This window comes from Vanessa tameamea, chromosome 11 (genome assembly GCF_037043105.1).
Source record: "Vanessa tameamea isolate UH-Manoa-2023 chromosome 11, ilVanTame1 primary haplotype, whole genome shotgun sequence".
Classification (NCBI taxonomy): Eukaryota; Metazoa; Arthropoda; class Insecta; order Lepidoptera; family Nymphalidae; genus Vanessa; species Vanessa tameamea.
The window spans coordinates 183,128-199,929 of NC_087319.1; the positions used below are offsets into that span (position 1 = coordinate 183,128).

The 16,802-nt window shown below is 34.3% G+C and overlaps 3 protein-coding genes across 3 annotated transcripts; all 3 read right to left on the reverse strand.

The window, feature by feature from the left end:
* Positions 1-578: 578 nt before the first annotated feature.
* On the reverse strand, positions 579-3,442 carry LOC113400823 (organic cation transporter protein-like). Its single transcript, XM_026640493.2, has 7 exons — positions 2,996-3,442; positions 2,517-2,751; positions 2,185-2,440; positions 1,759-2,093; positions 1,277-1,571; positions 997-1,178; positions 579-818 (listed from the first exon to the last, which is right to left on the reverse strand). The coding sequence occupies exons 1-7, from the start codon at positions 3,226-3,228 to the stop codon at positions 651-653; spliced, it is 1,704 nt and encodes a 567-aa protein (XP_026496278.2). The 5' UTR covers positions 3,229-3,442; the 3' UTR covers positions 579-650.
* An 846-nt stretch (positions 3,443-4,288) lies between these two features.
* LOC113400824 (organic cation transporter protein-like) lies at positions 4,289-10,883 on the reverse strand. The gene is made up of 7 exons (XM_026640495.2): positions 10,583-10,883; positions 10,035-10,269; positions 9,382-9,637; positions 8,798-9,126; positions 6,780-7,074; positions 6,504-6,685; positions 4,289-4,604 (listed from the first exon to the last, which is right to left on the reverse strand). The coding sequence occupies exons 1-7, from the start codon at positions 10,804-10,806 to the stop codon at positions 4,440-4,442; spliced, it is 1,686 nt and encodes a 561-aa protein (XP_026496280.2). The 5' UTR covers positions 10,807-10,883; the 3' UTR covers positions 4,289-4,439.
* A 2,051-nt stretch (positions 10,884-12,934) lies between these two features.
* LOC113400826 (solute carrier family 22 member 7-like) lies at positions 12,935-16,646 on the reverse strand. The gene is made up of 7 exons (XM_064216207.1): positions 16,349-16,646; positions 15,691-15,925; positions 15,325-15,580; positions 14,918-15,246; positions 14,511-14,805; positions 13,841-14,022; positions 12,935-13,447 (listed from the first exon to the last, which is right to left on the reverse strand). Exons 1-7 carry the CDS (start codon positions 16,588-16,590, stop codon positions 13,280-13,282), a joined length of 1,707 nt encoding a protein of 568 aa, XP_064072277.1. The 5' UTR covers positions 16,591-16,646; the 3' UTR covers positions 12,935-13,279.
* Between the last annotated feature and the right edge of the window lie 156 nt (positions 16,647-16,802).

Below are 16,802 nucleotides of genomic sequence, written 5' to 3' on the forward strand. Positions count from 1 at the left end.
AGTAAACCAGTTACTTCAAGCAAAGGAGTAATAATATCTTAATTCCCAAGGTTGGTTGCAATGATGATCTAAGGAACTGTTAATATTGTTTTCTTCGTTATTTGATTTCCCCAACATGAGATGGAGTCGATGTGTCGTCCGATAAGTAGCGTGCGATACTAGGAACCGGCTAACTTAGATGATTCAGAGAACAAGTCAGTACATCGCGATGACTAAATCCAAGTAGTTCTCCTTCCGTTCGTAATCTTTCTGTATGATATAAGAGAAGCGCCATTGCTACATGAAAACTTAGAGACAGCCTTGTCTCTATCACATATTGGCCAGAATCGTGCATTTGATAACTGGTTCATTTTAAACAACTCACAATAAACTTTATTCGAGTAGGCCCTAACAAATCATTTTGAAATCCGTTCAACAAAATGAATACCTAAATAAAATTTTAAACTACCACTGTTTCGAATTCCACCGAGAAGAACCGAAGAAAAAGTCAAAAGTTATACTCATCATAATAGTCGCGTTTATTTTAAATATTTTACTAAATTTACATTAAAATCTTAATAGGATCAATAAAAAAAATGATAAGGTACATAGTTTATTAATGAGATATTATTCTAAGAAAGATCATTTAAATTAAAATTATGGCGGGTGGATCATCTTGTGTTCTGTGTTTTCGACTCCGGTCTACCGAGTGCCTCTGCCTCTGCTAGGGTATTGGGCATTTTGGTGCCAAGCGTTTCAGGTTGCGTCAGCACCAGAAGACCGGACAGAATACCCATAACTCCGAATAAAATCGACGGGATGCCGTGCCAGTAATCCATCTGCAAATAAACTCAATGATAAAAAACGATAAAATTTAATTTATGCCTAATTAATTATTTTTAATTAACTCTTTGATATGATAATAAATTTACATTAATCTCTTTCATGATTATAAGCTTAATTTTTAATACAATAAATAAAATGTTTTTAATACTATTCGATTTTAAAAAGACTTACAAGAACAGGAGTGAGCGGCGCTGTTATTGACCCAACTCTGCCGATCATAGATGAGAATGCGAGCAGACTGTGACGGAACTCCGTGGGGTAAAGTTCAGACGTGTAAAGATATACTGACGTCATCACAGTCGATATGCCGAACTTGCCCAGCAAAAATATAACCAAACGTAAAGCGTAGTAATCTAAAAATATTTGCGTGACATTTAAAAAAATTCACACTTTTTTGCCAATGTTTGTTTGTGATTTAAAAAAAAATATCTACGAAGACTTTGGTACTCACCGGAAGGAATAAACACAAAAGCAATGTTGCACGCTGAGCTGAAGAAGTACCCAACTGACAAAGTTGCTTTTCTGCCAATTCTGTCCAGGATCAAAACAGCGGTGTAAAATCCAGGAATTTCAATGGCGCACGTCAGTATATAGTTTAAGTACATAGTATCAGATAGGCTGGTGGAGTTGATGGATAGTCCGTAGTAGACGAATGTGGTAGTGATCCACCAAATGGGCGTAGTACACACTCGTCTTAGCAGAATTGGGGAACGGATTATACTTTTGATGAGATTTGGTTTTCCTTCCTGTATTGAAGAAATAATATTAAACTTTGTTTTAATTCATTACTTTAAATAAAATTAAGTTCCCATTTCCTGATTTAAAACGTATTCCTTGAGGAAGTATGTGTAATTAATACCTGACAAAAGATGTTTAATAAATTCATATAAATGCGAAAACAATAACAGTTACTTAGATTGTATGTAAACTCACTTCAGTAATCCCTTCAGGACTAGCTGCTTGGGGCGGATTCATTAATGCCTCCATCGATTTCTCGCTTATTTCCTTTTTATTAACTCTGGCAACATTTTCTAAAACCACTCTAGCTTCTTCAAACCTCTGCTTTGAAAGGAGCCACCTTACACTCTCGCTGAGAATCCAGTAGTAACTTATTATCAGGAAACAAGGAATGTGTAAGGCTAAGATCATGTATCGCCAAGGTTGGATCAGCCAGGCCACACTACCTAGTAGCACTTGGCCCACCGCAAACATTGATGTCGAAGTAGCACTTGCTAGTACACGATATTTTGGACCGACCAGTTCAGCAGCTAAAATATACAAATTTACGTTTACAGTCGTTACATTTATGTTAACATATTTAATTATTTATTATATCTCGTTACAATATGAAACTCGTACCGAATATATAAGCAGAACTGAAAGTTCCAGCTCCTAGGGTTGTTTGTACAATTTGTAAAATCATATACATTGTATAATTAACGGAAAATGCTCGAATAACTCCGAATGTAGCCAGGTTAAATACGCTTATGACAAGAGCAACTCTCCGGCCAAAACGATCTGAGACGTAGCCAGTGATTGGCAACACCAATAGTGTTCCGACACTGTTTAATGTTCCTGCCAATGCTCGGAGCCAGTCTTGGCACCCTAAATCGAACTGTAACGACAAAATAAATGTTAAAATGAGAATAATTGCTTAACAACGTGTATCTTAGAAATTATTGGTTACGTACATCGTACACAACAGAATTGTCTCTTGCATAAACAAAACCATCGCAGCTCACTGTAGAGGTTTGATTGAAGAGATTAGCAGGACAATTGTCTAAGGTGCCGTTAGAACTTAGACTGTGAGGAGTGAATCTTTGGCAGCTGTCAAATCCTGTACTTGTTTCCGGAACTGCATTTAAAATCCATTCAGGCTCAAAATCTTCTAAATTGCTTTTTTCACCACACTCTGGTATCTGACATCTGCGAAACTTATTATTAAATATTTTGTACAATATAACATAAATAGAGTTGATTATATCGGAATCATAAATTAAAAAATAAAATAAAATATTATTGACACAATTGGAAGATTTCTTAAAAAGAATCTCGTAAGATTAAAAGCTACACTTCATAAAAAACTAGCAAGTAAATTTCGTAACTTCTTAACTAAACAATTCCAATGTCCTAATTGTATTTTTTTGACATTTTTGGAAATAAATATTACCTGTGGGGAATTGCAGCTGCTGAAAAAATGAATTCACTCATAAATGCCGACATGATAATTGGTACTGCGACCAGTAGCATGTTCCTGAGCTGAAATCGGCCGAACTGTCCCAGTTCATTAGTGAGCACATCATCTAAATCGACTGGTTTTTCAACCACATTTGCTTCTATTCCATTCGTTATACTTTCCTTCCTATCCTCCACGAAATTGTTGCCCTTTTGTATGTCCGCCATTTTAAGAATCAATCGATTTACTCTCAACTTTCGGACTTGTTTGGAGGACTGTCCGTCCCGGACTAGTGACAGTATGTCCTTAAATGTTTTTGAAAGAAATCGATGTATGTATTTTTATCGAAACACTTGATAAAAATAATTAGTAACGACTGATCGACTAATCATAAGTCAAAGTTTTGGACTACGTAGATTGATTAAACAGTAGATAAACGACTGACTGACACTAATATATAAGTAGTATTAAGGACATCTTCACATGTCACAAAATACTGTCGTACAACTGAATTAAAATGAAGGAGTCTCTTCCGCGTATTATAATTATCTTATGAGATGTGCTATTTTATTATTCATCAATTTGCAGAAGATTTATGCTCCGATAAGAAATAACATTAAATATTATATAAATACGTCGTACACGTTCCAACAGAAAATCATTTTTAACCTAAATAATACGGGAAGATTGTCTCTGTCGCATAATTAAAAATGTCATGAAAATATTTAAAAAAGTAATAATTTTACTATTCTGACGGTTCGTTTTGAATCGTAAATGTTTTTATTATTATAACTTAGACATGTTCCGGTATCATTTACGATATTTATGCCGGTGAGGAAAAAAATATTAACGATATCGCTTGACCTTGCCAATCTTTCGATAAAAGAAACCCGATTTAAAAAAAAATTAAACAAGAAGTACATCAGTAAGCTACTTGAACTATCTGAACAATAAAAGACAACAATTTAAAGTTGTGTCGAGAATCTCAAGTTATTTTGATCTTCATCATCATTCAGGTCATCATTGTTATTAGTCTTTGTAATTAATTTGTTTAACCTTAAACTAAATGGCCAAATTTGCTGATGACACTCTTTTCCATTGGAAATTATTGAGGCGTGTTTTTCACATAGATGGCCGAAATCTTTCGTGCCGAAATATATCGCATTCCTCGACAAACAACGTCAGTAAAATGGAAAATGATTAGTGAATATTATGTAAGACAGGTTTTTACAATAACTAATATATCGTACTTAAAAATATCTGAATACATCAAAACTAAATATATAATATTTTTTACGCATACAATATGTTCGAGCTAAACAAATACACTGTTAGCAAAGTACACGTCGACTTCATATAAAGCAGGTGTTCGTTCACAATACTCAGTGTAAGAATAATGCTTAAAGAAATTTCGTAGATCCAGGTGATCTTAGTGAAATTAACTGGTCCTTTGAGAGCAGTCTGATTTTCCAAGCGCTTCTGCCTCAGCCAGGGTGTCTGGCATCTTAGTGCCTAATGTTTCAGGCTGTGTGAGCACTAGAATGCCCGAGAGTATCCCCATTCCTCCAAACATCAAAGACGGTATACCGTGCCAGTATTCCATCTGCGAAGCAATATAAACAGAAAAAACTATTTAAAAATATATATATTAATTTTTAATCTGAAATTAAAAACTTGAAGTATTTTTAAACGACAATTAACATATATATTTTTTTACTATATATATTTTGGCGGATAAGCAAATGGGCCACCTGATGTAAGTCGTCACCGACATCATCGCCCGTAGACAACGGCGCTTTAAGAAATATTAACCATTCCTCACATCGCCAATGCGCCACCAACCTTGGGAACTAAGATGTCATGTCCCTCGTGCCTATAGTTACAGTGACTCACTCACCCTTCAAACCGGAACTCAACAATACTAAGTACTGCTGTTTGGTGGTAGAGTATCTGATTAATGGGTGGTACCTACCCAGAAGGGCTTGCACAAAGTCTTACCACCAAGATTTTTTTATATGAAATAATGTTTAAACAAAAGAGACTTACCACTCTTTTCGAAATTTCCCAGTCTACACTTACATTATAAAAAAGGCACACCAAAAATAACTTGTTATAAAATAATTACCATCTAATCAGTTTTTTTATGCTATGTCGGTATTAGCCAAGCCAAAGCTATTTAAATATGTACATATACCGCTTCCGGAATTCCGAAACTCCAGAACCGGAAGTCAGTTTTAGTCCGCATTCGGTTTTTTTTTTAAATTTTTTTGGCTAGTTTATATTTTGCACCTTTATTATTTTGTGATTAAAATAATATTTAATTATTAATGATAAATATACCCAATGAAAAAAAGATTAAAGACTTAAAATTGAATGTTTTCATATCTTTATAGATAAAATATTTTTACATACATAAAATCGTACATACCTACATATCAGATTGTCAAAATTAATTTATACAACTATAAAATATTTACTCAACAATTATAGAAATTACTTCGCTCTAATAGATGCGTCCGGTGGTAACCGCAACGCTAAAAAAGAGATGCTTCCCTTGTATGGGCGTTACCTCGGAAACTACCTGACTGAGTTTTATGATCACTAATGTAATGTATACCCACGAGGAATTGTCAGTGATAGCCTGGAAATAGGCAGCGAACACCTTTGAAAGCACTTCCAACCGTTAATCCTGCGCTTATCTTCGGTCGTCTTACGCTACGCAATAGAGAAAGGACGAGAGAGCACGAGCAGGTCAGGCTACTCTCTTTGAGAGAATTGAATGTTAGAGACTAATAATAAATTGAGTGGAAATAAATAATTATATGAAAATGATAATTGTGTTAATCGATTAATGAAGTAATTTCCAAAAAGATATGATTGAAATTAAAAGTATTAAATGATTGTTTTCGTATAACATGTTTCGATAAGCGCAAATTATGTATGAAATTAATTATCGAACTCAACTTTAAAGGAATATATTTATATATATATATATATATATGTAATGTGGTCAGACCAAATTATCTTTTTAAGTAGCTTATCTGTACTCATTAGCTATTTTACCGCCAAACAGCAATCGTTTTGCATCTCTGAAGGTTGATGGCGCACTGGCGATGTAAGAAACCTTTTTGCCTGCAGTAAATAATACTAAGTATATTTGTTTGGTGGTTGGATGAGTGAGTGGCAACTAATCAGACGGGCTTGCACAAAGTACAATCAAGTATGGTCTAGTTCCAAAACTAAAATTTGATAAGAATGGAACTGATATCGGCCAGAGGTTAAAACACGAGCACGTTAACTGAAAGACGCGGGTTTGATTGAAGATAACATTGGGATATATATATATATATACTTGTATGCCTCAATAGTCATCGGTTAAGAAAAACATCTAGACATTGCCATATTTATGTTCACCAGACCACAGTGAAGCAGTGTGATAGATTAAGTTCTGTATATTTAAGAAGATTGACCGATGGAATACTTTAAAATAATTAATACTTACAAGTACTGGAGTAAGAGGTGCCGTAATAGATCCGATACGACCGATCATGGAGGAAAAGGCGAGAAGGCTGTGACGAAACTCAGTCGGATATAGTTCTGACGTATACAAGTATAATGACGTCATCACCATTGAAATGCCGAATTTCCCTAGCAGGTAAATTACAAGTCGGAGAACTGATAACTCTGAAAAAAAAATAAGCAGTTATATAAAGTTATAAATATTCAACAGTTATTTATATTTCAAGTGAATATATAATAAATTAATAGGAAAACTTACCATTGGGAATGAAGACAAAGACAATGTTACACAAAGCACTAAATAAAAACCCGGACGATAGAGTGGCTCTTCTGCCAACTCTATCGAGGACTAGGACTGCGGTGAAGAAACCAGGAATTTCAATGGCACAAGTCAAAATGTAATTCAAATATATTGTGTCGGAGAGACTCGTTGAATCAATCGACAGTCCGTAGTATACAAATACAGTTGTGATCCACCAGACGGGCGTGGTGCACACGCGTCTGAGCAACACCGGAGAGCGTATGATTTTTGTCATTAGGTTTCCATTCCCTTCCTAAAAATATCACAAAATTATTAATCAATCGAGGAAGTGTCCTTAGTTCAAGAGATGAGTTTAAGATATTTCTATGTTATTATCAAAGGTTAAATGGAAACGCTCTAAGCATGTTCATTAATACAGGGAGTAGAGGAGTTTAACCCCCGACGCAAAAAGCGAGGGATTATAAGTTTAACGTGTCTCTGTGTATCTGTGTATCTGTCTGTGGTGTCGCAGCTCCCAAACGGATGAATCGATTTTCGTTTAGTGTTTTTTTGTGTCATAGATAATTTTATCTCGAGTGTTCTTAGCTATGTTTCATGAAAATCTGTTCAGCCGTTTGAAGATCATCAGCTCTTTAATAGTTGATGAGGGTATCTGACTATCTTCCATATGTCCTATCTATTCGAAATTTGGTACCGTATTACTTCAAAGATATTGAAATATCATGGTAATTTAACCATGACTTGAAATATGACATGTTAGGGTAAGGTATAGTTTTCGAAGGTTGGTAATTAAATGGGATCAATTAGGCTCAATTACCACTATATTTATACCTACGGTACCTAGTACCTAAGTTACTAACTCAACTAACTGATCACTATAAATACCTCACTAATTTTTTATAATTACTTTAAAAAGGACAAAATTAAAACACACAAAACATTAACTCTAAAAACTAACAAATAATATTTTAAACCTATTATAATTATTTTCGTCAAATATATTGATTTTCCAAGCTTCATCGATGCGTCGGGGGACCGCTAACAGTTTTAATTTTTTTTATCTTTACTTTCATTTATCTTGTTTTTCTGCATCAAACATGAAAATCACGTTGCCGAATTTCACGCCAGTAAAGCTCCCAATTTGCATGATATTTCAACACCTTGAACCATCATCGTCAAATTTCAATAAGTTTACAGAAAACCAAAATGAATTATAAGCCTGTCTTTCTCATGAATAACTAGACAAAGATTCAAATCCAAAGATCAATGGAAGGACCTTTTCGAAAATGAAATCCGTTCGGTAGTTTTTGAGTTTATTGCTTTAGGACAGGGGCTGATTTGCATATATGTTAACTTTTCTGAAAACATTTGAGGTCAACGAATACCTTAAAGATTATTTTGATATATCTGATTTATATTTCCCCCTTTGCAGATGAAATGAATTCTCACGTATAGTCGCGACAGAATAATAATAATAATGTATAAAATACGTTAAATATTTTTATCTCAAGGAATTTATTAATCGATAGGGGTAATCTTCACACAATAGATTAATTTGATAAATTAGAGATTTGGAAAAAGCCTTGATTTATAAAATATTATTCATGTCACAAGAAATTATACGAGTTCATAGTAATATTTTTTGTGTTAGATTTGCCATTTTACTCAGACATGATGCCTCAGCAAGAAAGAATGTTAATATTATTTTCTTCTTTGGTACTTTGTTAAGTATTTATAATGCGCTCTTCACTAATGTTGCAAACGGACTGACCGATGGTAAGTGGTCACCACTACCTATAAAAGTTAGTAAAATACTATAACAATTTCTCATATCACCAATGCGCGACCAACCTTGGGATCCAAGATGTTACAATCATAGTGCCGGTCGCTACCGGTTAATTAGTATCTGATTAGATAACAGGGTTTCATAAAACCCTTCTGACAAACCTTGGAAGTAGCTATAATATCGGTATCACAAGGTATGTGAACAATTGAAATAGATAGGTATATATCACCTTCAGAAGAGGCTTCGAATCCTTTGAACTATTTATGAGCGCTTCCAAAGACTTATCACTTATTTGCGTCTTATTCAGCTTAGCTACTGTTTTCAACACTTTTGTCGCTTCAGCGTATTTTCGTTTCGACAGTAACCAACGAACACTCTCTGGTAGAATAGCATAGTAACATATCACCAAGAATCCAGGGATATGAAGAGTCATTATCATGTAACGCCAAGGTTGAACCAGCCAGGCTACTGCGCCCAGTACCACTTGCCCTGTTGCGAAGATTGAGGATAGAGTCGCACTTGTAACCACACGGTACTTCGGACCGACGAGTTCAGCAGCTACAACATACAACAAATAAAGTTAAGGTCAAAAATATATCTGACAACATATTTGATAAGTGTTGTATGTTATTTATAAAATAATGAATTCTAAAACTAAAAAGATTTAAACAAAATAGTTGTTTCAAATATACTTTGTTTCATTTTTATTATCGTTTTAACGAATAAGTTTTAAATATTTTTATTACATAAATTGAAATAAGGGGATTAGCATCCCCTTGATATATCAAAATGTGAAGTATCAAATATTCGAACCAAAAATATAAGCAGAACTGAATGTGCCGGCGCCGAGCGTAGTTTGTACGATTTGAAGCGCCATATACATCGTGTAGTTGACGGAGAAAGCCCGAATTAACCCAATAAGACTTAAATTAAAGACATTGACGACGAGTGCAAATCTACGTCCGAAGCGATCCGAAATATAGCCAGTGATCGGCATCGCCAACAAAATGCCCACGCTGTTCAGAGTCCCAGCTAAAGCTCTCAGCCAATCCTGACATCCGAGATCAAACTGAAATAAATAATATGAAATTGCGATAAAAATGTATCAGGAGTTTGAACGTAAATTAGTTAATTAAAAGCTAGTTATTGGTCATAATTTCTTGAGGATCATTGTATATTATACGCAGTATCTCTAAGCTTTCAAATTTATTAAGTATTAATGAGTATTTCGTATATTAATATATATATGGAACTTTCAAAATTAATAGATTATTTACTCAGTAAGTACTTAGCAATTGTTAAAAAATACTATGTATAGAAATAAAAATAGTACGATGCAAACCAGATGAGTCAATAAATTGCTAATATCTTTACGTTGGCGCCGAGTACCAACCGAGATTAAGTGTTTAAATACGGTTTAGTTACAGTATACAGTATTCTTTATGCTACAAGCTATTGAGACTTACATCGTAGACCACGGAATTGTCTTTCGAGTACACGTACCCGTCGCAATCTATGGTTTTCGTTTGATTAAACAAACTCGCCGGACAAGATTCGAGAGATCCTTTGGTATCGAGATTCAATAGAACATATCTTTCACAACTTGAAAACCCCGAGCTAGTCTGCGGCAGCACGTTTAATATCCATTCGGGATTATACTTTTGTGATTTATCTTGTTCATTGCATTCTGGGATTCGACATCTAAAATATTATTACCATAAAACACAGAATTATATTCTATTTTACGATCATGTTATACTGTAATACTATTCTTAATAAAACCTTTACCTATTTAAATTTTAATGAGGGGGTGATGAGTTAAACAATTTCAGAAACTAATCAAATTGGCTGCGTTTTTCTTTCTAATGTTATACAAATTATGACTAACACGGAGAAATAAATATTGTACCAAACGCATGCTGAACAAGACTTTTAAGTACGGCCTGTTTTAATTTGGCGTTACTGACAACATAAAATTAATCATAATTATAAATATAAATGGTTTAAATATTACCTGTGTGGTATTGCGGCCGCAGAAAATATGTATTCACTCATGAATGCGGACATCATAATGGGTATTGTGACCAGCAGAATATTCCTCATTTGGAAGCACCCGAATTGTCCCAGTTCATTGACCAACACATCGTCGAGATCCAAATGTTTACCATTAACGATTTCATCTGGTTCTTTGTCCAGAATTTCCTGTCCTGGCGTTTCAGATTCTGAGCTTTTGCGCATTTTACTTATGAATCAACAATTGCTGATCAAACACTGCGATCCGTGAAGCAACTCTTAAACGAATGATTTAAACGCTTATATTCAGGTCAATCATTGCTTGTTAGGAATGACATAATATATTATTTACGTCCATCAATTGTCAATGAATTGATAATTAACAGTTTAATTAATCTGTACAGTTGTTCTCGTGTAAATGAGTCGACGACACATGTAAGATCGACTTCGTAACGAGGTACTAATATGCTTTAAACCTAAATATAAATGTTATTTAAATATTTCATGTGAAAACACAACTTAATTATTTATTTTTGCTCGTACTCAAGATATCGATTAAGAGCCAAAGATGGCCGTGTGGATCTTTCACTTTTTCCAGCCAGTTTCCGACTGTTTTGCAAACGATTTAAATTTAGAAACAATAATACCTCCTAAAGTATTCATTCAAATGTTGTAGTGTCAGACTGTCTATAATATAAGTCCAAGTCGAAGGGAACTAACAAACTCTAAATTAGCTTCCATAATTAATTGAAAAAATAGCTTCACAAACAAATATATATTATGAGTTTTACTCAACCGATGCTAAGGCGGTCTATTTCCGTAGGTTTTTATAAGTCTTACGATTTTTTTTTTGGCAAAACACTCATAGTGGCAAATCACTGTGTACAAATTATATCGCTTTTTCTATCAGTGAAAAACGTATCTAAATCATCGATCAGTTCAGTCTAGAAGAGGAAAGCGGATTCTAGACAGATACAGAAAACGATTTTATTTATACTAATTATAAAGATAATTTGGTAATAAAACATTTGGCAACGTTAAAAACCCACACGAATACCTTGCCCCAGAAAAGGTTTATTTAATTTTTATGGATTTTTTTAAAATCATCATCAAATTCATCAAATTAATTATCTTCTCTTGTCTACAATAACTACATACAATGATTCTATCAAAATGCTCGATTAAACAATATTTTGTATTTATTCAGACTGAGTACTTTCGAACTGATATTATATATTAGTATATTATAAATTCGAAAGTACTCAGCCTGTCTCTTTTTTTTATGATACAGGATGGCGGACGAGGAAATGGACCACCTGATGATGTACGTGGTCACCACCGCTCATAGACAATGGCGCTGTAAGGAATATTAACTATTCCTTTCATCGCGCCACCTTTTCATCTTGGGAGAATAATTGGCCCATCGGATTGGTCTGGCAGCTTACAACGGGTCTTGAAATAGTACCATAATTAATATATGTAAAATGCAGGATTGCTACTATAACGTAGTTTGCCTCATTTTTAAACAATTTTACAAGGTCTGGCGGCAGTAATGGCACACGGAAATGGTCTGGCAATAGTAAATATCAATTTTTGATAATATACTTAAAAACATATTTCAATATGAGCCTTTCTACTTTCACGTAGATGAGTAAGGCTTTAACACACCTTTAGTTCGCGCTACCTGTGAAAGGGCCCCGCTTTCGAGATAGTAAGTAGACCAGAAATCCTCAAAATCTCAGCTGTTCTAAAATGACGTAGGTCTGGGGGCTCTTGGATCTTGGACTATTAGGAACTAAGACCTTATGTCCTTTGTGATGAGTCTGTATGGCTGTCCGCTTCTCTTTCACAGCTAAAACACTGAACCGAATTTAATTTAATTCTGTTTGATGTAAGGCTTGAGTTGCAAGGAAGGAAACAGGCCACTTTATATGCCTAACAAATAGTAAATTATATATATTATTAGGTAAATATATTGTGACGCAACTATAAGTATTTCAACGCTGTTCAATTCATTCCGAATGGGGTTTAGGGTTTTAAGATTATAAATAAACCGGATATTTCTATATTTTAAAACAAAAATATCTTTATCATGACCCTGGTGTTATGTCCTGTAAGACATAATATTATATAACAACCCAATAATACTAATCGAGCAGTGGTAATATCTAGTTGTCTAGCTTCTGGTGCACGGTTGAATACCATTTCTAAAAAGTAGTTTTATAATCGATCGCGTTGGTCACATAATATACAATCAAAGTAACAAATTATAATTATAATCTAGCTTTTATTAAAATACACTAACTCGTAAAACAACATACATATATGTACATACAAATTCAATTTAATAAATAATAGAAAACACATTGTTTTAATAAGAGATACTGTAGCACAATTATAGTAAACAATAATCACGACATACTCGATAAACTAGTGGGTACAGTCCTCTTAGGTAGGCTACAGAATAACCTGCAATAAAGAGATACGGCATCGCATTCGTGGCCGTGTCCTTGGGATGAAATAAAATTGTGTTTTTATATTAGGATAATTTGTTTGAAATTTGAAACTCCGTGTAACTACCACAAGATTAATAATTAGATTGAAATTAAAAACAGATAAGTATTTAACAATTTGAATCAAACATAACGCGCATGAAATATTTCTTAAGATAAAAACATAGATCCGTAGAACGTAACAATCATCTCGACTGTTCAAGTTTGGAGTCATTCCTTCCCAGTGCCTCGGCTTCCGCTAGGGTATCTGGCATTTTAGTACCCGTAGTTTCGGGCTGTGTGAGCACTAGCAGACCAGCGATTATACCCATACCGCCAAAAAGTATCGAGGGGATACCGTGCCAGTAATTCATCTGAAAAAAAAATGTGATTGCTAGATACACTTATTTTCGGAATATATTGGCTATATCTCTGTTTGGTTTCTAATATGAGTTCTATGCATCTTCTCAGACACCTCAGCCTCATTCGGCACATACGCCGTTATTAATAATTATTATTATTGTCTATCATTGAAAATACATCTCGTAAGTATATTGTATATACGTGAATTTTTCGGTTTTAAGCCTTTATGATCATTAGATTGATTTCAGTCAGTGACCGCGGGGAATAAAAGTTACATGTAATTACGCTGAAAGTTAACATAATCGAAGATGATTATTACGGTTGAAACCCGATAAAATTAAATGAACGTCAATCTACAAGAAGGACAATAAACGAGCCGAAAATGAATGCCAGTAAATACTTACAAGTACTGGAGTAAGTGGCGCCGTAATGGATCCAATTCTACCAATCATAGATGAGAAAGCGAGTAAGCTGTGGCGAAACTCCGTCGGATACAGTTCTGAAGTGTACAGGTATAATGACGTCATCACTACCGAAATTCCAAACTTGCCCAGCATGAAAATTATCAATCGCACTACGTATAGATCTGAAAACAAAAACACAGCGCCACAGTAAAAAAATAACGATAAAATTAGAATATAAGTAGCACAAAATATAATCACAATAAAAAAGTCTAAGGACTGATAAATGTTAATCAGAATATATTTTTGAATCGCCACACATCACGAGGACTCTGAATGTAAATTCTATAGAGAAGGCATTCAGCAGTCACTTTTTCTCATTGATTAACTTACGCATACTATGTATTTAAAACGTATGAGTTTATATTTCTTGATTATCCTGTGCGATAATCAAGAAATATAAACTCCATGCTTCCTTATCACATGTTTAATCTTCTACAGAGTAATATTAAATAAATACTTCTAAGTTATTTATCTTGTAATCAAACGTACAAATGTATAACTAGTCGAAGATTGTATATTGAAACAATTAACATATATATATATATATATATATATAAATTTACATTTACACTAAATTATTAAGTATTTAAGAATGATATAATATACTAACCGTTTGAGATGAAGATAAAAACTATATTGCACAAGGCACTAAAAAAGAAACCACAGGAAAGCGTGGCCTTTCTACCAATTATATTTACTATAAAAACTGACGCGAAATTGCCTGGAATTTCAACAGCACAAGTCAAAATGTAATTCAAGTGAATTGTATCAGAGAGACCAGTCGAGTTGATGGACAGTCCGTAGTAGACAAAGGTAGAGGTAATCCACCAGATTGGAATAGTGCAGACTCGTCTAAGTAGAGTTGGCGACCGTACTATACTCCGAACCAATCCTGGTTTATTAGCCTACAACAACCAACATTGTGAAAGTAAGAATATACAATATAAATATAATACAAGCGATGATTAGTAATAATATTTGCCTAATAACCGATTTCACAACTAAAAATGTACTTACGTCTGAAGCTTGGACGGATGTGTCTGACGTATTCATTAAAGCTTCTAAACTTTTTTGACTAATATGTTTATTGTTCACTTTTGCTACAGTCTCCAATACTTCCCTGGCTTCGGTGAACTTCTTCTTTGCTAGGAGCCACCTGACACTTTCAGACAAAATCCAGTAGTAGCTTATAACAAGAAAGCAAGGGATGTGAAGAGCCATGATCATGTACCGCCAGGGATGAATGAGCCAAGCCACCGAGCCGAGTACTACTTGTCCGACGGCGAACATAGATGCAGCTGCAGAACTTGTTATTACACGATACTTCGGTCCGACAAGTTCAGCAGCTAAAATAAATCAAAAACATAAGCATAACATATTGAAAAAAAAATGCTTTTTAAATTTTAGTGTAATAAAACTTTTACCGAAAATATAGGCAGAACTAAATGTCCCCGCTCCGAGTGTAGTTTGTAAGATTTGTAGAACTACGTACATGATGTAATTGACGGAAAAGGCGCGGATGAGACCGATAAGACCCAAGTTAAAGACGCTAATTATCAGAGCCCGCTTGCGACCGAAACGATCGGAAATGTAACCAGTGATCGGTAGCACTAGTAATGTTCCTACGCTGTTAAGAGTACCAGGTAACGCACGGAGCCAGTCCTGACATCCGAGATCAAACTGAAAGACAATTTTGTATTTTATTTTTTATTTAACGGACCAAAATAAAAAGAATCATATTCTTAGAACATCGAAAGTACTCAATTATTTTTTGTAAATAAAACACTCACATCATAAACAATCGTGTTGTCCCTCGCATACACGTAACCATCACACTCAACAGTTTCCAAGTTGTTGAAGAGATCAGCAGGACAATAATCTAGAGTACCGTTAGTGCCGAGACCTCGGGGAACGTATCTCTGACAGCTCGAAAATCCTGAACTTGTCTCCGGCACAGCGTTCAAGATCCACTCAGGATCATATTGGTGCAAATTTCCGTACTCTCCACATTCTGGAATTCGACATCTATTTTTTTTGTAATTTAAGTTATGTTATTATTTCTTATGCTTATGTACATATTTAACGTGTCCGATGCATGGAATAAAGTTTTATTGACAATTGTTTTTGTAGACTTATCAATAAAATTCGGCAAAACATCAATACTCTTTATTTTATATTAGTAGCGGCACACGAGATCAAAAACATCTTAAACATTGATTAGTGGCTCATTGACTATGGGCGAAGGTGGCATTTTGCCGCCATTGTCAGCCTTCAAAATATTTTGTTAAATACAATTTGAACAGGAATAAATATAATGGATTTGTTGAACGTTATATTATAAGATTAAGGATTTATAAACAAATTATAAAAAATACAGTATCATGAACGTGAAATAGATCATATAAAAAATCTTATATTAATTCACAATTGTTAATATGAAATAATTACCTATGTGGTATTGCAGCTGACGAGAAAATGAATTCACTCATAAATGCTGACATCATAATGGGGATTGAGACAAGAATGACGTTACGCAGTTGGAACCACCCGAATTGTCCCAATTCATTGACCAACACATCGTCAAGATCTAAAGGTTTCTCAAAACTGCCCGCCATTCGGTCATCGCTGATAGCCTCAGTATGCTTATTCGAAGGATCATTCGCGCCACTTTCTTTGTTGTCATTGGACATTTGTTATAATATACTCTAGTCCGTCAATATTTAGCGAGTTATATCTGGCTTAAGCACGTGCGATGCGCGATACGTTAGGTATATGCGAATAAATTATTTCACGGTCGTGTTAATTATTATTTTAATAATTGATAGCAATTTTATCAATTTATTTTTTATCGTAATGTTATCTGTTGCTTATACGGCGGGCTTATAATACATACGTATTAATG

Coding starts and splice junctions, on each gene's coding strand:
- LOC113400824 (XM_026640495.2), bottom strand. CDS start 10,806: ATGCGCAAAAGCTCAGAATCTGAAACGCCAGGACAGGAAATTCTGGAC. Junction 9,127..9,381: donor CAGTTCTGCTTATATTTTTG/GTTCGAATATTT, acceptor TGTATGTTGTAG/CTGCTGAACTCGTCGGTCCG. Junction 6,686..6,779: donor CTTTGTCTTCATTCCCAATG/GTAAGTTTTCCT, acceptor TTTTTTTTTCAG/AGTTATCAGTTCTCCGACTT.
- LOC113400826 (XM_064216207.1), bottom strand. CDS start 16,590: ATGTCCAATGACAACAAAGAAAGTGGCGCGAATGATCCTTCGAATAAG. Junction 15,926..16,348: donor TCAGCTGCAATACCACATAG/GTAATTATTTCA, acceptor CAAAAAAAATAG/ATGTCGAATTCCAGAATGTG. Junction 15,581..15,690: donor ACAACACGATTGTTTATGAT/GTGAGTGTTTTA, acceptor ATTGTCTTTCAG/TTTGATCTCGGATGTCAGGA.
- LOC113400823 (XM_026640493.2), bottom strand. CDS start 3,228: ATGGCGGACATACAAAAGGGCAACAATTTCGTGGAGGATAGGAAGGAA. Junction 1,572..1,758: donor GTCCTGAAGGGATTACTGAA/GTGAGTTTACAT, acceptor TCTTCAATACAG/GAAGGAAAACCAAATCTCAT. Junction 1,179..1,276: donor TTTTGTGTTTATTCCTTCCG/GTGAGTACCAAA, acceptor AAATATTTTTAG/ATTACTACGCTTTACGTTTG.